Raw genomic sequence first — 22,015 nt, 5'->3', positions numbered from 1 at the left:
AAGTTTCAGCTACTACCGTGACCCTGATTTGGATGATAAGAGGAAATCTGGCTATTACAACCCGCTCCTTTCTTCCTGGGGAACCAGGGCTGGACCTGCAGTCTAACCCTCTTAGGGCACAACGAGCCACGTTCTATCGGGCTCTCACTGCACAGGAAAACCGCGGACATGCTGCAGGCAGCCAATGCAGCCAGGAGAGCGTGGCTGGGAGGCAGGGGCAGGGCCAGCAGAGAGGAAGGTACCTGACTCGGTGCTCAGGTGACTGAGCTGCACATACGGGACTGGAAGCAGGATGGACACAGGAAAAGGCAGGTTAGTGACCCAAGAGTGCCAAGTGGCAACCTCGGCTGCTCAGTAAACACTGACAGAATCCTCTAAGCTGGGGATGAATTTTTACGTTAAGGTCTCAGAAAGGAGTTGAGGCTGACTGATGTTTTATCATCATCTGAGACGTTACTTCTCTCACCTAGTCAAAGGCAACTGTTTTCCTCTCCACTATAAACAGCCATCTGTTTTGGATCAGAAATGGGCTGGAAGATCAGCTGTTTCCTACGAAAGGGATGAGAACTGGCTAGGAGAGGGACTTCTCCTCCCAGTGAGCCAGACAGATGTGGGTGTGGGCTCGGTTGGTAGTGGCTCACAGACGGGGATGACACAGCCACTCTAGACGAGACATACACAGTCTGCCTGCCAGGCACAGGGCTGTATGTACCCAGGGGTCAGCTGCTGCCCAGGCAGCTGTTGTATGACCATTTTCCATGCTTATACTAAAGACAGGAAAAAAAAAAATCACCCTACTGGGTAAAGAGCTCTGTACCTGGGTTGAAGAGTTTTTCTTCTTAAGAATTCCAAGAAAGGAGCAAGTGTGGATAGTCTGTGACAAATGAGAAAGCTCAGGGGTCTCACAATACAAGAGACCAGGACAGAGGCACACGATATGGAAACATCCTTGGACTCGCTCTAAACTACTGTGCAAGTTCATTTCCTGTGGTGGGGCTGATGTAACTGAGGACAACTACCCTTTTCTTCTGAAGTCTCCATTGTGTTTCTCTAGGCCAGGAGTGATTACCAGCTAAGTTCAAATGCAAATCAGATTCACAAGCTTAGCAATATCTAAGCCTCAGTGGTTAAAAACATGGGCTCTGGAGTCAGACTGCTAGCGTTCTGCAGGTGAACTGTTACCCTGGGAAATGTACTTATTAGTCTCTTTGAACCTCGGTTTCTTCTTCTATAAAATGGGACTAATGACAGAACTTACCTCTTACAGTTATAAACACTGAATGCCCAGCACAAGGTAAGTGCTTAGTCAGTGTTAGCTCACCTTATGTACATGCACAGATGAATGGTCCATAAACATTTTGGTTTCTACCTCACTTTAGGCTGGCTAGCTTAGAGGTTATATGCCCTGGGAAATGTGGGCTCCCCAGATGTCAAAATGACCCCATTATCATTAAATTTTTGCTGGACAGAAAGTTTTGTATTACTCACTGTAGCCCATTCCCTGCAAAAAGTACTTGAAGGCCTCGGTGAGCTTTCCAGGCTAGGAGACAAAATAAAAAAATATTAATCTTTGCATAGGCAGAGAGGCAGAATCAAATGAGTGCTTTATTTATTTATTTATTTTTTAAGATTTTATTTATTTGACAGAGGGAGATCACATGCAGGCAGACAGAGAGGGGGAAGCAGACTCCCCGCTGAGCACAGAGCCCGATGTGGGGCTCGATCCCAGGACCCTGAGATCATGACCTGGGCTGAAGGCAGAGGCTTTAACCCACTGAGCCACCCAGGTGCCCCAAATGAGTGCTTTAAAAAAAGAAAACAATACAATAATAAAAAAGCCCCTCCTTACCTGTACTACTTGGGGCAGTCCACCACAGTCTGCCATCTAAAAGAGGAAAAATATAGAAGTGAGCTGGTACTTATACTTAGGGGACATGCTCTGAAAATCCACAAGTCCTTTCAAATAGGACAGGATTGAATTTTAGGTTCCTTAACTTAATGTTTAACTGCAACCAAGTGTATGTTTCCTCAATGCACTCTTACACAAAAACTTACATCCTAGTAATAACCTTGGATATAAATCTGAAAAGATTATTTATTTAATACTTATTAATCAGTAAGATGTAGAGCCTGGCCTTCAGGCCTAGGCTGGGAACTTTCCGTTAGGAGTGACAATGAAGTTAACCACCGTCTTCAACTATGGTTCTGACTCCACCTGAAGAATTTACTTTCAGAGTCCTCAAACAGCATGACCCTAACTTCTCAGGGTATCATGCTTCCTAAGTTTCTGTTCAACCCAATATTATCTTCATTCTACAACTAAGGGGGTTTCTCCAATGACATGGTGATACCGAATCTGGTCAACTCACTTGGCCAGCCACTTTCCTCTCAAAGCTGGATTTGGTGAGGCTGTCTCTCACTTCGTAAATATTCATAGCTGATTATCCTCACATGTGCAAGGATTTTTTTTTTTTTTTAAATAAAGATTTTATTTATTTATTTGACAGACAGAGATCACAAGTAGGCAGAGAGGCAAGCAGGGGAGGACGGGAAGCAGGCTCCCTGCTGAGCCAAGAGCCTGATGCAGGGCTTGATCCCAGGACCCTGAGATTATGACCTGAGCCGATGACCTGAGCCAAAGGCAGAGGCTTAACCCACTGAGCCACCCAGGTGCCCTGTGGAAGGATATCTAAAGTAGGGTTTTGTTAGCACACACTGGAATTACCCAGAAGACTCATTAAAACTCAGATTCTTGGGTTTCTACTCTAGAAATACTGATTTAATAGGTCTGGGGTGGGGCTCGAGAACTTGCATTTTTCTTTCTTTTTTTTTTTTTTTAAAAGAGAGAGCGTGTGTATGTTGGGGTGAGGGTGTAGGGGGTAGGGTCAGAGGGGAAGACTCTTAAGCAGACTCCACATCCAGGGCAGGGCTCAATCTCACAACCCTGAGATCACGGCCTGAGCTGAAATCAAGAATTGGATGCTTAACTGACTAAGCCACCCAGGCACCCCAAGAACTTTTTTTTTTTTTTAAGATTTTTTATTTTAGAGAGGCAGAGAAAATCCCAAGCAGACTCCGTGCTCAGCTCAGAGCCCAATGAGGGGCTAGATCCCATGACCCTAAGATCATGATCTGAGCCAAAGAGTCAAATGCTTAACTGACTGTGCCACCCAGGTGCCCCAAGCAGTTGTAGTTCTAATAAGCTCCCAGGTGAAGCACATTCTGCCAATCTGCAGAAAACACTTTTTTTTTTTTTTAAAGATTTTATTTATTTATATAACAGACAGAGATCACAAGCAGGCAGAGAGGCAGACAGAGAGAAAGGGAGAAGCAGGCTCCCTACCAAGCAGAGGCCCGATGCGGGGCTCGATCCCAGGACCCTGGGATCATGACCTGAGCCAAAGGCAGAGGCTTTAACCCACTGAGCCACCCAGGCACCCCGAAAACACTATTTCTAAGGCATTATGGCCAACCACACAGGCCCACCTTCTTTTTTCCAGCTGTTACGCATTCTGTACTCAGACAACATCCTATTCAGGCTGACTGGAACTTAAAAAAAGAGGGGGGGCACCTGGCCGCCTAGCCAACTGAACATTCAACTTTTGGTATCCGCTCAGGTCATGATCTCAGGGTTGGGAGACTGAGCCCCGCCCTGGGTGTGGAGTCTGCTCAAGATTCTCCCTCTCCCTCTGCCCCTCCCCTGCTCACACACTCTCTCCTTCTCTCAAAAAAATAAAAACTTCCTTTGAGGTGGGGACTGTTATTTAGCAGATGGGAATGCCACAGAAGGCACAGGAATTGAAGGTTAATGTTAAAATCTGACATAAAACAACTAACACACGCAGAGAGAATATTAGGAGAGACTGTTTGCAAGCTTGCTGCCGATCAAGTAGATGGAGAGTCAGTTCAACTATACTGTTGCAGTGGGCATTTCTGCCCAGAAAAAACTACATCTACAGCTACTGCAGAGTTCAGTTTTGTGCTTTCAAAATATTGATTCAAACCTATACTGAAAAACTATTTGAAACCATATACTTTTAAAATAACATCCCTATTTTGGACCAGTTTGTCAACCACCTGGACCCCAGAACATTCTGCATTCTGTCAGCTCAGAGCATTAACCTCATGTCGTATTTCCAGGAACTACAGCCTGCTTTTGGTGACAGCACTTCCCTTTCAAGCCACTTCAAAGAGAAAGGGAAGAAGCAGAGGTCTTTCAGACCGAGAAAGTAGCAGTAAGCAACATAAGATCAGCACTTAAATACAGTAATCCATACTCAAATCACAGTGCCAGGCCTCTGTACACTTTACGACAGGCTGTAGAAAAAACAAGGTTGACACTCCTACCTGGTACAATGAAAAGGGAGAGAAACCTGACATTAACTAGAAACCCAGTATAAGAGTTGCTCTCTATTTGCCCTAAGAGAAAGGAAATGCACCCACTCTCATATCAGAATTGTTACTGGAAGCTTCCTAATCAATACAATGGGACATAGCTTGTAAATAATTCCCATTCATCCTAATTCTCACAAAATTAAATAATGCTTATGAAGTTTTTAATAACATGGTTAGATGCTCATGTCAAAAATTTGAGGAGGGACACTTGGGTGGCTCAGTAAATGTCTGCCTTTGGCTCAGATCATGATCCCAATGTCCTGGAACTGAGTTCTGCATGGGGTCTGTGCTCAGTGAGGAGCCCCCTTCTCCCTCTGCCTGCCACTCCCCCTGCTTGTTCTGACAAATAAATAAAATCTTAAAAAAACAAACAGACTTAAAAAAAACAAACAGGGCTATAAATATCCTGACCTTAATGATATAAAAAGTATACAGGAAAAGACCCCCATTTTTTTTTTCTTTCTTTTGGAGAGTGAGCACAGGGGTTGGGGGTAGGGGCTGAGGGGCAGAGTGAGAGAGAGAGAATTTTAAGCAGGCTCCATGTCCAGCGCAGAGCCCAAAGTGGGGTTCAATCTCATGACCCTGAGATCATGACCTGAATTGAAATCAAGAGTTGGATGCTTAACTGACTGAACCACCCAGGCACCTCAAGACATCAGTATTTTTACCAGAGGGGAACTATGGGTGGTAGGATTATAGTCATTTTGATTGATTTTATCTTTTACTTTTCTCTATTTCCCAATTTTCTTTTTTTTTTTTTTAAAGATTTTATTTATTTATTTGACAGAGAGAGAGATCACAAATAGGCAGAGTGGCAGGCAGAGAGAGAGGGGAAGCAGGCTCCCTGCTGAGCAGAGAGCCCGAAGCAGGGCTCGATCCCAGGACCCTGAGATCATGACCTGGGCTGAAGGCAGAGGCTTAACCCACTGAGCCTCCCAGGCACCCCTCTATTTCCTAAGTTTCTAGAGTGAGAATATATTCAGGAAATTTTTTAAAAAGAGAGAGAATCAAAGAGAGAAGCTTTCCTTCTTTCTGGGCAACTATTGCAGAAATAAAGAGTATTTTGAGCCATGTATAATTTACTAACAAATCCACTGGCAATAAGGAAAAAAGCACTTTACCTTTAGCAAAGTTGTGTTTATAGGGTTCAGGCGAGAGTTGCATTCAACCTTAAGAAAAGAAAAAAAGAGAAAACAATTATGATCACTAGAAAAATAAGAAATAGCTTGGCATAAGAATGATCTTCCAAGATCAACAGCTCGGTTTGGAGATGGCTGAATCAGCCAAAGAAATTACCAAAATATAAAGTAAGAGATATATTATGTACTTGGTATCTGATTTCTTAGTAAATCTAAAAGTCTGGCTAAACTTCATTTCCTGAATCTGTTGTGAGTACTTAAAGAACCTTATGTTGAATCTAATTTCTCCTACTGGCTACATAACTTGGGGGCTAGCTACCTATTTTAAAATGTGAACTGGACCGTGGCACTCACCTGCCGGGATTCTGATGGGTTCCCAGTACAAATCGTCCTGACCAAGCTCAACCCCTCAATCCCCACGCCCTCTTACCCCTTCCCTGTATCCTGGGTTTGCCTTTCTGCACACCCTCTTTTCTGACTCAAGGTCGTTCACTATTCCACCTAAATATTGATTACTCTGTTTTTTCTCTCATAGCAATTATCCTAATTAAGAGTTACAACCTGTGTGTTTACATGTTTGGTATCCTATACTTCGTGGTATACCCACAAAGGCAGGGACCTTAAAGAAAAGCTTTTAGGGAGATAATCTTTAGGTTCAGCGAAGTTTTGTGGCTAATTTAATCAAGGAAATCTCTTCTTTTACACATGCTTGTCAAGCATACACATACAAAACACTGCTAGGAGTCTGGTATCCATTAGGGTGAAAACATAGAATTCAAAGCTGAATGATATCACTTCGAAATTTCACAACTGAGCTGAGTACAGAAGGATGAGCAGGATTTCAAGAGACACAGTAAACAGAAGGGGTGGGTGTTTGAAGGCTTCCAGAGTTGGGGGAAAGCATAAGCAAAGAACCAGGAGACATGAAGTGGATATACAGGGCGTGTGTGGGGTTACAGAGGTGTGGTGTGAAGATTCGCTGCAAGGCATGTCTGGGAGGTAGACTGGAGCTGACCATGGAAGGCCAAGGAGCCATGGAAAGTTTCTGAGGTAAACGGATTTGTTTTAGTAAAGTAACCAGCAGTGGCTGTATGACAGACTACAGAGGCAATAAGCCAGTTAGGGAGTTATTAAAATTACCTAGGCAAGAACCAGTAATCCAGCTGAACTCTGGGGATTGCTGATGGGCAGGTATACAAAACTCTTCTATTATCAGGGGATGATCTAAAAACCAGGATCACCAAACCAGTTTTTGCTCTATACAAATGACAATGTAGGCAGGGATAAGCAAATGTACCAGGGTACTACAGAGTATCTTTAACTCTAAACTGTAGAATTTAAAAACTGGATCCCTAACTGCTAAGCACAATGCTTAGAACATAGTAGATACATAATATTTTCTCGAAGAATGAAATCCCCCATCTGGATTTAATATAATAAGTCATGCTTTCCTTGGTTTACCACTTTGTAATTTCTTTAGCTCTCTACGAAGTCTCCATATCTCGTAAACCAAACTCAATGGTTGGTTTTTTGACATGTCTATTCTCTGTCTAGCTCCCCAAATGCAGATACATCATCTTATTCATTTTTGTATTCCCCCACAGCATCAAGCAAATAAGCAGCTCAAAAAATGAGGCTGAATAAGTAAGCAAGAATAGTTAGCAAAAATGACCAAAACTTGAGAAGCTCCTTCCTGCTCTTCAATGCATGGAGAGTCCTCTAATTCCTACCAATTTGTGGGATAAAATGCTAGCTCTCACAAGCCAGAAACTGTAAGAGCATCTACTCTGTGATACAGACAGCGCTCCTGGGGTTCTTATCTACAAATGCTGAAGATGAGGAAGTCAGAAAACAAGACCTTATCTGTACTGGCCAATCTATCTAGTCTTGAAAGATGATTGGAAATGTTGCTTTAAGTCCATGCAAGTTTAAAAAAATAACTCAGCATTATTAGAAAATTCTAAGGAAGGGTATTTTCTAAAAACAACACTGTTTTCTTGTTTTATGTCACATGTTTACGAAGAAAAAAAATTTAAGTAATATCCACATCCAATGTGGGGCTCAAACTCACAACTCTGAGATTAAGGGTCATATGCTCCAACGACTGAACCAGTCAGGTGCCCCTGAAGAAATGTTTTTTCTTTTTTTTGTTTTTGTTTTAAAGATTTTATTTATTTATTTGACAGACAGGTCACAAGTAGGCAGAGAGAGAGGGGGAAGGAGGCTCCCCGCTGAACAGAGAGCCCAATGCGGGGCTCGATCCCAAGACCCTGGGATCATGACCCGAGCCGAAGGCAGAGGCTCAACCCGCTGAGCCACCCAGGTGCCCATGAAGAAATGTTTTTGATAGATATTTTTTAGTATGTATCTCCACCTTTTTAGCCAGAAAAGACTGACCTTTGTAAAACTCCTTCATGATGAATTGGGATCATCACTACAACTTTATCATCTTTCGGGAATTTTTTTTGTTTTGTTTTGTTTTTTGTTTTTGTTTGTTTTTGGACTCGAGGGTCATGTCCCTCTGTGTTAGAGCCATGCCATGTATTTTGTACCAGACACAGAATGTTTTACAGGATGATTCAGGGAGGTATGAATATATCATCCCATCTACTTCACCCTACGCTTACCCTGCCTCATAAACCTTCCCTCCTATGTCTACCCCCATGATTAGCTACTAGACTTTCTTTCCCAAAGGCCTTACTCCCTAATGTTTTTCTCTAAACAGGGCAGAAGTGAAGGCTTCCAAAGAAAACTAGGTAATCTCACACAGATACCTATTTATATTACATACACTGTGGGGAAAACAAGTAAACTCTAATAGATGTATGAAAAACTGTCAACTTCATTTGTAATAAAATGCACATTAAACAGTGGGACACCATTTTTAACCTACTAAATTAGTAATAAAATTTAAAAATCCAATGTTGGACAAGATGCTGTGAAACAGACACTCTCATACAATGCTGGTGCCAACACAGTGCTATGTCCTTTCTGGAAAGGAATATGGCAAATGTTATAAAAAATTTTGCAAGGATTTATGATTTTTGACACATTAATTCCACTTCTAGAAATCTATCCCAGGGAGATGATCAAGAATTCGATATCGATGTTCAATAGCAACATTATTAATGGTGCAAAATCTGAGATCATCAACTGGAAAATGAGGTTAAACAAAGGTACATTTACAAGACTAAATATTATACAGAGGTGAGGTGCCTGGGTGGCTCAGTGGGTTAAAGCCCACTGAAGAGGAGCCTGCTTCCTCCTCTCTCTCTCTGCCTACTTATGATCTCTGTCTGAGATAAATAAATAAATAAATAAAATATTTTTTAAAAAAGATTTTATTTATTTGACAGAGATCACAAGTAGGCAGAGAGGCAGGCAGAGAGAGAGGGGGAAACAGGCTCCCCACTGAGCAGGGAGCCCGATGTGGGGCTCGATCCCAGGACCCTGAGATCATAACCTGGACCGAAGGCAGAGGCTTTAACCCACTGAGCCACCCAGGTGCCCCTAAATAAATAAAATCTTAAAAAAATATATTATACAGAGGTCCTGACTTTATAATATGGAAAAAGGCTATCAAAAATGCTATCAATAATCAGGTCCTCAATCTTTCATGTTTAATATCACCCAGGGTATGTTAGAGGAAAAGATGATAGTTTACCTTTGGGTAAGAGGATTATGAAGTTTCCTCCTGTCCTTCGATTTTTTTTTTTAACTTTTTCATATTTTCTACAATGAGCATGTATTATATTTAACAGTGTATTATATACTTGAGGAAGAGGCAGAGGAAAGCATATAGGCTCTCAGCAGCCTTCCAGCCTGATACAGTTCCAGATGTATAGGGGCCACAGAAGGCCAAAGGGCTATCAGAAATCTGACCATAAGCAAATGGTGTTTAGTTATGCTACTTGCCACAAAGTCAACTAAGCAATCAAAGGTAATACTGATCCCTTCTGATGGAAGTCTAGTGGTTGATGAGGAATTCCTTTTCCAAAACTGGGTAATAAAGAGCAAACTCTGATAGACATAATCAGAAATAACAAAGATGACTATTTACCAACTGTTTCTAGGGTGCCAGCAGTGATACATTTTACTGCATTTAATCTCATTTATCTTCACAGCATCAGGACACACTTACCACAGCCTCAACTGCAGGTGAACTGTCCCCTACCACCAATAGAGTAGAACACCTGGGGAAAGGCAAAATTAAGAGGTGACATTCTGCGAACAGCACCTATATTCCACCAAATACTGAGTTAGTTTATGAAAGGCAAAGATATTTAGCAATTTACTAGGGAAACTGAGGGACTTACTTTAATGTCTTCGATTTGTTATCGTTTTGGCCCAGCAAGGGTCTTTCAATCTCTAGGTCTCTGCGTCTAGAAAAACAAAGGAAGCAAGACCCCTTTCAGGAAAAATCATAGCAACTCAGATTATTTTCTGGTTGTGAAAACCAGTATCAAGGAATCTGAAACTATCTTTCCTTCACACCTGATGAGGGAAGGGACCCTTTTGCACTTTGTTCATGAGCTGCCATTTTAGTAGCATCCTGAGTGGTACAGAGCAGGAACAAGGCTCCTGGCTCAAACCTGAGGGGCACTATGGGATGCCAGAAGTTTAGAGGCGACTTCAAAACTCAACAGCAATTCTTCTGAAATCCTCAAGTTGTAGTGTTTAATTTTCCAACTAGTTTATAGGAACAAATTCCTTAAGAGAAGGGGAACTTTGGGGTGGGGGGGGGAACTTGTAACTAACATAGTTTAGTGCAGTACTTAATAAATCTTTCTGATTTCAACTGAAAATAAGCAGGCTCTGTAATACAGAGAAAGGAGTTTGAGACAAGGTTCAAAATCTCTGGGTCAATTTAGGTAAGTTACAGCTGACCCATTTTCTCAATCTTTTCCCATGTACTCAGAAAGCTAGGAGGAATGAATATGTTTCACCTTGGAAAAACTGGTCCCAAGATAAGAATCCAATTCTCTCAGTGATTGGGGGAGATATGACAGTAGGTTTAGGAACATGCACAAACAAAAGAGAATTTACTAGTGCCCATGTGTTAGTTTTGGCCGGTAACAAGATGTCAGCAAAAAGAAACTGAATCAAAGCCTAAGACTTCTATTCTTTGCCTCTTCTCCATGTATTTTTCTGTCCTGCCTCACGTTACGTGTATATTTTTGCGCGTGTAACTTAGGTACTTTTCTTTAAATCTCAAAACATCTTAAACTACAAGCGGTATTTGAATGTGCCCCAAACAGCCTTTAGTTCATTTTTTTTTTTTTAAAGCAATCTCTACACCCAACATGTGGCTTGAACTCATGACCCCAAAATCAAGTCGCACACTCTACCAACGTAGCAAGCCAGGTGCCCCCATTCATTTTCCCTGAAAGCTGTCTTCCTATCTATCTGATAGCCCTCCCTCCCACTGTGGTGCAACAGCAGGAAAATCACCTCATGACACAACACTGAAAAAAGTAGTGTATTTCCCCTTCCCCTCTCCCTCAAATGTCCATTATCTTTTTGGACCCAGTTTACATTTAAGTGGAGGAATAGGAAATAACTGTACCCGTTATAAGAACCCAGGAAGAGCTGTAGGTTTTCTTGATTGATATCTTGGGCAATATGCAGCCTGTAGGTTTGAATCAGGTCCAAGTTGGCCTGCAACTCTTCCTAGAACAATTGAAAAGAGATACAAGGTAAACATCTGAGCTACAACAAAAGCCTATGTTGCTTGGTTTGCATTCTCAATGTTCAAAGACATTTCTCTCTGCTCAAGATGGGAAATGGGACAGAGCGTGGGGTCTACCCTCATACTGGTAGGCTGAATGACTGAAGTCTTTATCTGCAGTAGACTGGTTCAGTGCCATATTCTGTGTCAGATGAGGGCACAAAGACTCTATTATGGCAAAGGCTAGTCACCGACTCCAGGCCAAATGTAAAAACTTGGAGATTTGTTCTCAACTTCCTTCTTACCTGCAGCACCCAGAAACTGCACTGGACTTGGATTCAAATACTAGCTGTGCAACTCAGACGGGTCACCTAAACATTCAGAACCCTAGTTTCCTTATTTGTGTTTTTTGCATGTTCTGCCACTCCTCATAAAACATGAAGATAATAACCAGAGATACCTGACAAGGTTGTTTTATTTATTTATTTTTAAAATAGGCTCTACGAGGGCGCCTGAGTAGCTCAGTGGGTTAAGCCTCTGCCTTCGGCTCAGGTCACGATCCCAGGGTCCTGGGATCGAGCCCTGCATCGTGCTCTCTGCTCAGCAGGGAGCCTGCTTCCTCCTCTCTCTCTGCCTACTTGTGATCTCTATCTGTCAAATAAATAAATAAAATCTTTAAAAATAAATAAATAAATAAATAAATAATAAAATAAAATAGGCTCTACGCCTAATGTGGGGCTTGAACTCATGAGCCTGAGATCAAGAGTCCCGATCTCTACAGCCAAGTACCCCTGACAAGGCTGTTTTAGAGATTAGATAAGAAAAGTTATATGAACTGTAAAGTGGAAAATAAATGGAAGGTGGGGGGCACTAGGCTGGCTCAGTTGGTAGAGTGAATGACTCCTGATCTCAGGGTTGTGAGGTCAATCCTCATGCTGGGTATAGAGAAAACTTTAAAAATTTTTTTAAAAAGGGAAGGTAACATTTTTCTTAATAGCTATAAATCTATATAATTAACTTATCTGTACTGATATAATATAATCAGTATATCATTTATATATTATCGCTTAGTAAGATCCATAGAACTATGTATTACATTCCATTTACATTTTATTAAGTCAATTTATCATTTAATCTTACTGCTATTATTAAAGGTATAAAATAAGAGAGAAACAAATGATTTATACAGTGAAGTGAGTCTTCCTCCCCCACCACCCACTGTCCAATGGTCCCTCTCTTGCTGGCCTTCTCAGATCATCAGAACAGTTGCCAGGTGGTTGTGTACATAAACATACATGTACATAGCTATACACGTGTACACAAGCGCACACACACCCAGCAAGCAGTTTTAAGCAGAAGGGAAAATGTCTGCTTTGGAGGGAAGAAATGGATCAGGGATAGTAAGAGAGCCAGTTAATCCAGGGCAGTATGTCAAGGTCACCATCAAACCTCATAAGGAAATACAGATAAGAAGAACATCTGTTTGCCATATAGGTAAAGTGAGCCAAGAATACAGTTGAAAACTGATCAAATGGATCAGAGTCTACCTGAAACTAAATGGTACTACAATCACTCTGAGGAAATACAGTAAAGGGTAAAGAAATTATAATAAGAAAAGTAAACAACAAATGTAGCACACAGTCATCAGAGATGACATATATAGCCAGCTCTCCCTTCAAGGTCTGGAGAGAAGCCAGAGGAGCAAAGTTTGAGATAAAAAAGAGGGAAGAAATGATAATGGTACAAAAGCCGTACAACTGGCTTAAGTGTTACTGGAACTTGTTAGGTAAAGCTGTTAAGTATAAACTGCCTCCCCACCCCCCACTTTTTTTTTTTTTTAAACACAAATTGTGGTCTGCTACACATAGTGTCCTACACTTTGCTTCTTCTCTTAAAGTATTAGAAAGCATTCCTTATCAGGACATATGGAGTTGCCTTGTTTACTTATACTACTAAGGTTCTCTACAACCTTACTAATACAAATGGCCATTCTTTTTAATTTTTGCAAATTTGATAGATAAAAAAGAGCTATCACTACGGCTGTTTTTTCCTATTGGTGAAAATGAGATCATTCATGTTTCAAAACCTTTTTGTTTCCATTTCAAAATATTAGAAGCAAACACAGTTGCTTGCTTAAATTTTATTTTCCTAAAAGTTTATTTATTTAAGTCATGTCTATATCCACCGTGGGGCTCAAACTCACGATCCTGAGATTGAGTTGCACACTTCGACTAAGCCAGTTTCACCTCTTTTCTCACAAGGACAAAGCCAACAGGAAAAACATTTTGAAAGTGGGAAAGCAGAAGAAAGACTAAAATCATTCATTTCACAGATTCGGTAAGGCTGCTAGGCTAGGCTGGCAGCGGGGATAGTGAAAGAAATCCATGAACATGTACCAAGTAGCCCGGAAAGGTTCAAGATTCTTAGGCACCAGTTCTCTCTGCAAGCAGAGGGTAAAGATGGGGCTAACAAAAGGAGGTTAGTTTCAAGTTCTGTTAAATAAAAATGTAACACCAGGAAGACAAACAATTAGGTAGACAAACAATCATAATACACAAAGCAAAAACAAACAACTGAAGGGAGAAATAGGAAATTCAACAATAATAGTCCATAACTTTATTTATTTAAAAGATTTATTTGAGAGAGAGAGAGAGAGGCAGAGACAGAGAGCATAAGCAGGGGAAGGGACAGAGGGAAAGGAAGAAGCAGACTCCCTGCTGAGCAGGGAGCCCAATGTGGGGATTGATCCCAGGACCCTGAGATCATGACCTGAGCCAAAGATCCCAGGACCCTGAGATCATGACCTGAGCCAAAGGCAGCTGCTCAACTGACTGAGCCACCCAGGCGCCCCAGTAACAGTTTGTAACTTTAATACCTCACTTTGATTTATGGGTGAATAATGAGGCAGAAGATCACAAGGAAACAGAAGAATTGAACAACACTGTAAACCACCAGACCTGACAAAACACCCAGAGTACACACACTCCACTTAATGGGAGCAGAATGAATACACATCCTTCTCATGTGTACATGGAACAGAAAGGACACATTAGGACCACAGAATAAATCTTAATACATTCAAAAAGGAATGAAATGTTAAGTATATCCTCTGACTGCAATGGAATGAAATTAGAAATCAGTAACAGAGGGGTGCCTGGGTGGCTCAGTGGGTTAAGCCTCTGCCTTCAGCTCGGGTCATGATCCCAGGGTCCTGGGATTGAGCCCTGCATCAGGCTCTCTGCTCAGCAGGGAGCCTGCTCCCCACCCCCTCTGCCTACTTGTGATCTCTCTCTCTCTCTCTCATTCTCTAATAAATAAATAAATAAATCTTAAAAAAGAAAAAGAAATCAGTAACAGAAGGAAATCTGGGATATTAAACACATACTCCTAAATAACTAATGGATTAAAGAATCACAAGGAAATTAGAATATACTTTTGAGATAAATGAAACTGTCAGAACTTATGGGCTGCAGCTAATGTGGTGTTGAGAGGGAAATTTATAGCTGTAAATGCCTATATGAAAAAAAGAAAAAAGATCTCAAGTCCACAACTAGACTTTCACCTTAAGAATCTAGAAAAAGAGGGGAGCTCAGTTGGTTAAGCATGTGACTCTTTATCTTGGCTCACGTTTTCATAGCAGGGTTGTGAGTTCGAGCCCCACGCTGGGCTCTGTGCTGGGCATGTGGAGCCTGCTTAAATAAAAGAAAGAAAATAAAAGAAAGAAACTAGAAATATAAGAGGAAATGTAAAGCAAGCAGAAGGAGGGCAATAATAACAATTACAGTGGAAATAAATGAAATAGAGAATTTAAAAAGAACAGGAAAAAAACCCCAATAAAGCCAGCAATTGACTGGTTAGACTGACAAAGAAAAGAGGTAAGACTCAAATTATTAAAATCAGGGAGGGAAGAGGAGACATTATTTTCAATTTTACAGAAATAAAAAGAATTATAAAGGAATATTATCAATAATTTATGCCAACAAATTGGGTATCTGAGATGAAATGGACAAATTTCTAGAAAGACATAAACCACCTATAAAGCATCTCAAGAAATAGAAGATTTGAATAGCTCTTTAATAAGTAAAATCATTAAACTAGTAACATAAAAAGTATCCACAAAGAAAAGCTTTGGCTCAGATGGTGTCACAGTGAATTCTACCAAACATTTAAAGAAGAATCGACAGCAATCCTTCCCCAACTCTTACAAAAAATAATATGATACTTATCAGCTCATTCAGAATCTTATTATCCAACTTACTCTTCCCTCTGAAAAGAGGACTGGGGTTTCCTCTTCCACCCCATAATTATCCACACCTGTCATTTCCTCTATAGACTTACCACTAAAAAACATAGGAATGAACAAGATAATCTCTAAGGTTCTTTGAGCATTGATATTTGTTTTAAACATTTTGGCTTCTTTTTTCTCTGAAATTTCTATTTCTGTGAAGACTTTCCCAGACTTCATTATGGCTCTGAAGATGTTTGCTGAGGCACGTGATGTTGTCAAACATTAACAGATGGCATGCTGCTGACAGAGAAGAGGTGGTGGGGGAGAGGATTCTGTCTTCCTTCATCTCTTCAAATGCCAAGAGCCATGGGGCACTGAGTTAATGCCTGTCCCCTAAGATTGGCCTTTGCTGGGCCCCCTGCATCACACCCTGCACTGGAACTGGCACCCATGAGGATCAGGTGAATTCTACGGTACCCCCTCTTTCCTGAGGTAAATAAGGTTTTGCTGCAAGCCAACAAACAGCTGTCCTGGTTGGAATAGGCACTTACCTGACCAAAGTGATGAGCCAAAATAATGTCCACAACATTGGTGGTCAAGCCTGAGAGCTAAAAAGATAAAAGCTTTGTGTCAAGGGAGTTAAGCATACATAATTCCCAAGTTGTCCACTTATGATTAGTGCACTTTATTTTACACATTATCCCTCAACAAACAAAAGCACAACGCAGTATCACACAGTTTCATGAGATGGTGGTTTCAAGATACGTGAGAATAAGAACAAATGGTCTCCCTTCCAGGGAAATAATATCACCTGCTTTGAAATAGGTGGCTAGAGGGGCGCCTGGGTGGCTCTGTTGGTTAAGCATCTGCCTTCACCTCAGGTCATGATCTCATCCTCTCCCTCTACCCCTCCCCCACCTTGTGTTCTCCCTCATTAAAAAAAAAACAAACCACCACTTTTTTATTTATCCGACAGAGAGAGCACAAGCAGGCAGAGCAGTAGGCAGAGGGAAAGGGAGAGGGAGAAACAGGCTCCCCAGTGAGCAAGGAACCAGATGCCAGGACCCTGGGATCAACCTGAGCCAAAGGTAGTTGCTTAACTGACTGAGCCACCCAGGAGCCCCTAAAAAACAACAAACAAACAAACAAACAAACAAACAGGAGGCTAGAAGAAATGCTGCTCATTCTTTCTCTGAAAACTTAAGACCTAGAACTCTTGCTATTAGCTACTTCATTCCTGCCTATATTTCTGCATTTACACTGGATTCATGGCTAATAAGGATGGACTTACAACTACTCCCAAGCCATCCAAGAGACAAAAATGATTTTTTTTCTTTCCTCCAGTTTTCGATATCTTCATTTCAGGGAGTGGGAGGAAATTGCTATGTTTACAGAATGTTCTTGCATTTTGAAATTTTTCTCCTAATTTTTTCCATTTCAAAATGATGCAGAGCACAGTCTAATAAATGCAGCAATCTGTGCAATTCTGCAGCCTGCTAGTCTATTTTCAGAAAAATTTCCAACTCAAATTATGTTGCTGATTCCCTATAGCCTTCTTCCTCGGTTTTATGCTTTATTCCTCCTGCTGCTGACTTGGATGAGAGGTGAAGTGGTGAACTGGGAGTGCAGATGGAGAAGAGGAGAGGATGAGAGAGACGTGGATATGGGTAGAACAAGATTACATGGTCCCAGAAAGATTAAGGTAGAAAGAAGCCCAGAAATCTTCAGAGGGGTTACCAATGATCAAACCGTTATAAATTAAAGATAATTAGGATTATAACCATTCATGTTTAATAGTTATAAGGTCATTCTTAAGTTTCATAACAATTTTATTAGGCTGTCACACATTATCTATTATACATTATTGAATGTTCAAGTAAATTTTAACACAAGTACATAACTAGAGAGGAATCAGAACAAATTTGAAGTAAGTCAGATTATAAGAAAGAATTTCCACAGCATCTGGCAACAGCATCATTAATACATTTCACCCAAAGCTACAGTATGCTTATTTCTCTAGAACTTAAATATGGGAAGAAATGGATAAATTTTTTACAATCTAGTCTACTGGTAGGTATAGTATTCTTAACATACTGTGTTATGTTAGTTTCAGATGTATAACACAGTTATTCAACAATTACATACATTGCACAGTGCTCATCAAAGTAAGTGTAATCTTAATCCTCTTCACCTATTTCACCCATCCCCCCACCCACCTCCCCTCTGGTAACCATCTGTTCTCCAGTTACGAGTCTGTTTTCTCATTTGTCTTTTTTTTTCTGCCTTTGTTTGTTTTGTTTCTTAGAATTTCAGTAGGTGGGGTGGAATATTTTAACATTTTAAAGTAATTTAAAGGCAATTCATGCTTATCATAGAAAATTAGAAAAATAGAGAATATGAAAAAGGAAATAAAAATCATCTGTAATGCTACCATCCAAAGACATAACTGCTAGTAACAAATTCTTTTCCCTTTTTCCTTTTCTTTTTTTAAATATATATAGTGGGTAAGACCAGAATTTTTATTAATATTTTTTAAAGATTTTATTTATTTGACATAGAAACACATGGACAGAGGGAACACAAGGAGGGGGATTCAGAGAGAGAGAAATGGGCCTCTTGTTGAGCAGGGAACCTGATGCTGGGCTGAAGACAGAGCAGCAGGCAGAGGGAGTGGGGTAGCACGCTCCCCACTGAGCAAGGAGCCCAATAAGGGGCTCAGAGGGCTTGATCTTGATCCCAGGAGCCTGGGATCATGACCTGAGCCAAAGGCAGAGGCTTAACAACTGAGCCACCCAGTCGCCCCTGATTTTGTTTTTTAATGTAATCTCCACACCCAACATCGGGCTTGAACTCACAACTCTGAAATGAAGAGGTGGATGCTCTACTTGATGTGGGAAACAAAAACGAAAGAAACAATTAAATTTCCTCACTGGCTATAGCCCATTAATAAGTTCTTGAAATGAAGAGTGACCTTCCTCTGGGGGCTCAGCTGCCTCCATGTTGACACTTTGCTAAGGGCAAAAGGCACATAAAAATTCCTTTGGAGGAACACCTGGTATGGCTCAGTAGGTTAAGTGTCTGACTCATGATTTTGGCTCAGGTCATGGATCTCAGGGTTGTGAGATGAAGCCCCTTGTTGGGCCCTGTGCTAGGCATGGAGCTGGCTTGGGATTCTCTCTTACCCTGTCCTTCTACCCTTCCCCACCTCTCTTTAAAAAAAAAAAAATCCTTTGGAAACTTCCTTTCTCTCTAACCCCCCAAGACACATATTAGCAATCATCTTACAAGCATATGGCCCACTTATCTACATCTGAAGGGTCTCATGACCAGGGTTTTACTTGATAGTAATGAATGACCTTTTCCTAACAATAGCTAGCTCTCTCAAGGTCCTGGAAACCTTGCTAAAATTCCTTAGAGACTTAGACTATCCCTAACCCTCTCCAAAGTTGAAAGTATATAATCCACCTGTCACAACCCCAATGCAGCTTTTTCCGACCACAGGTTCTATCCTGTGCTTCAATAAAACCACCTTTTTTCACTGAAGACCTCTCAGTTCTTTCTTAGTTTGTCGGATCATAGCCCCAATATTTTCTGCTCCAAATGACTGAGCCAGCCCAAATTATTTTCCCTCTTTTCTTATGGATAACTATTTAACAAAATTGGGACATATGTAGTTATTTCTCTTTTTTAAACATGATAATCTTCTCATTTCTTTAAATAACCCAAATAACAAATTTTTGATTGCAGGATATTCCATTCTATGGTTGTATCAAATTTTGTTGCTCTACAGTACTGGCACCTATGCCGTTTCCATCTTTTAGCCCTAAAAACAAAGCTTTAATGAATATTTTGGCTCTTTGACTTCCTAGCTGTGTGACCTTAAACAAATGACTTAATTTCTCTGTGGGATAATAATAATAATAATAATAATAATAATAATAATAATAATAGTAACACTTCACTGGACTGTCCTGAGAATAAAAAGTTTACACATTCATAAAACATTTAGGAACAGTGCCTGGTACAGAGCAAATGATGTGGAGAACAAAGGCAAAAGGAAGATAGATAAAATGAAACATCCTTTTAACTCTAGCCCATTGACAGATACTTGGGACAGGCCGAGTGTGACATTCCTCCAAGAGCTCACAATCTTCCTGTTAATACCTTTTTTTTTTTTTTTTTAAGATTTTATTTATTTGACAGACAAAGATCACAAGTAGGCAGAAGGCAGAGAGGCAGGCAGAGAGAGGAGGAAGCAGGCTCTCTGCAGAGCAGAGAGCCCGATGTGGGGCTCGATCCCAGGGGATCCCAGAACCCTGAGATCATGACCTGAGCCGAAGGCAGAGGATTTAACCCACTGAGCCACCCAGGTGGCCCAATACCTTACTAGAGGAAAAACCACCTTAGCTTGACCATAGCTAGGCCTCTAGGATCCTTTAAGTCTTCTTTAACATATGAAAATCCTTCGGAAACTTCCTTTGTTCTCCACCCCTCCCAAAGTAAAAGCATATAAGCAATAGCCCCTCATAATCCCAGTACAGTTCTTTGTCCCTGGGCGTTGTCCCCGCTAATAAAACCACCTTTTGGCACCAAAAAGGTCTCAAGAATTCTTTCTCCACCATTCACTCTTGGACCGCACATCAAATCACATTAGCAAATACTAGACAGTTATTAGTTCTTGAAAAATTACCCTTTTATTTAAACCTTTGTAAGTATCACTATTTATTCTTCAAGGAAGTTCCTAAATATTGAATTACTGGATCTCATGGCTGAGTATCAGTAAAGATTCTTGATACATATGACAAGCTGGGTACTAGTATTTTGGAGACTACATCCACTGGTGTATTAGAATAAACATTTACGGCAATTTAGAAATACTTAAGAGGGCGCCTGGGTGGCTCAGTGGTTTAAGCCTCTGCCTTTGGCTCAGGTCATGATCTCGGGGTCCTGGGATCGAGCCCCGCTTTGGGCTCTCTGCTCAGCAGGGAGCCTGCTTCCCCCTCTCTCTGCCTTCCTCTCTGCCTACTTGTGATCTCTCTGTCAGGTAAATAAAATCTTAAAAAAAAATATATATATACATATATATATATATATAAAAATACTTAGAAATAGGTATTTGTTTAAAAATGAGACTATTACATTAGGCATCTTTTAGCAGGTAATGAAAGCCTAGGTTATTTTTTCTCTGAAAAAACTTTAAAACATCACTGCTTTCATCTCAACCTCACAGTTTCAGATTAAAATAACACACAAATAACATTTGTATGTTAGTAGAGAAAAATGTTTCAAAAGTTATTCCTTTTCCAATCTAAAAACAGTGAATGACTTCTCTAGCACAGATCAGTTTAACACAAAAAGTTATATAATACTATGATTTACTGTTATTCCCTCTTTCCACTCTGGTTGTTGCTGGGATTATCTATTATTTGTAAAATATATGAGGGAGCAAAAGGCAAACTGAAGGCAAACCACAAGCTAACACTCTCCCCTCTATCCTGCCAGAGGTGGGATATATGTGGTATTCCTCAAGGAACTCAGGGCTGCCTTACTGTTAATGTTTTGCTAGAAACTAAAAACCACCTTATCTTGACAACAGCCAGACCTCCAGGATCCTGTAACTCTTCTTTTCATGCAAAACTCACTTTAGAGACCTAAGTTATCTCTACCCTTCCCAGCCCCCAAATTTAAAAGCATATAATCAATAGTTCCTCATAATCCCAGTGTAGTTCTTTCTGCCCATGGGTCCTGACCCTATGCTATATAATAAAAACACCTTATTGTACAGTAAACATCTCAAGAATTCTTTCTTGACCACTGGGCTCTATAATCTTGCATCAATTAGAATGTACTCCTGTAGTTTCCTATCTCCTTGAACAGATTTTAGATTAATATTCCATCTAAATAATAAATTCTATGTAGATAGCAAGTATCTTAATCTTTCAGATAGCAAACATCTCAATCCTACCCATCTTTTGGTGCAGTAGCAAAAACAAGCTATTTGGGGTTCAGTGAAGAGAGTGATTCATTCATTCGTTTCACTCATTAAAAGTGAAAATGTGGGGCACCTGGGTGGGGCTCAGTTGGTTAAGCCTCTGCCTTCGGCTCAGGTCATGATCCTAGGGTCCTGGGATTAAGCCCTGTCACTGGGCTCCCTGCTCAGCCAGGAGCCTGCTTCTCCTCTCCTTCTGCCTGTTGCTACCCCTGCTTATACTTTCTCTGTCAAATAAATAATTAAAATCTTTAAAAAAAAAAAAAAAAGTGAAAATGCAAAACACAGATTGGGAGAAGATATTTACATGTACTCAGCAAAGGATTAATATGCAAAATATGGGGGCACCTGGGTGGCTCAGTGGATTGGGCCTCTGCCTTTGGCTTGGGTCATGATCTCAGGGTCCTGGGATAGAGCCCCACATTGGGCTCTCTGCTCGGCGGGGAACCTGCTTCCTGGCCTCTCTCTGCCTTCCTCTCTGCCTACTTGTGATTTCTCTCTCTGTCAGATAAATAAATAAATAAATCTTTTTAAAAAATGCAAAATATGTAAAGAACTCTTACAGATCAGTAAGAAAAAGAGTAGCAATCAGATTA

The 22,015-nt window shown here is 40.7% G+C and overlaps 1 protein-coding gene across 5 annotated transcripts in view; it reads right to left on the bottom strand.

The window, feature by feature from the left end:
- The window catches only part of NDRG3 (NDRG family member 3), a 74,084-nt gene that overhangs the window by 2,453 nt on the left and 49,616 nt on the right, over positions 1 to 22,015 (bottom strand). For 3 of the 5 annotated variants that reach the window (XM_032845815.1, XM_032845817.1, XM_032845816.1), the window contains 8 exons: positions 15,982 to 16,038; positions 11,101 to 11,204; positions 9,851 to 9,916; positions 9,676 to 9,727; positions 5,517 to 5,564; positions 1,850 to 1,885; positions 1,489 to 1,540; positions 243 to 281 (listed from right to left, as the gene is read on the bottom strand). In XM_032845815.1, the coding sequence (XP_032701706.1) occupies positions 243 to 281; positions 1,489 to 1,540; positions 1,850 to 1,885; positions 5,517 to 5,564; positions 9,676 to 9,727; positions 9,851 to 9,916; positions 11,101 to 11,204; positions 15,982 to 16,038 (454 nt within the window). The remainder of the gene's footprint in view (positions 1 to 242; positions 282 to 1,488; positions 1,541 to 1,849; positions 1,886 to 5,516; positions 5,565 to 9,675; positions 9,728 to 9,850; positions 9,917 to 11,100; positions 11,205 to 15,981; positions 16,039 to 22,015) is intronic. The other 2 variants (XM_032845818.1, XM_032845819.1) reach the window with 1 other exon arrangement.

Source organism: Lontra canadensis, unplaced genomic scaffold (assembly GCF_010015895.1).
Source record: "Lontra canadensis isolate GAN:19392208 unplaced genomic scaffold, GSC_riverotter_1.0 scaffold169, whole genome shotgun sequence".
Classification (NCBI taxonomy): Eukaryota; Metazoa; Chordata; class Mammalia; order Carnivora; family Mustelidae; genus Lontra; species Lontra canadensis.
The sequence above is the reverse complement of the archived record's forward strand: the minus strand, read 5'-3'. Positions and strand labels throughout refer to the sequence as shown.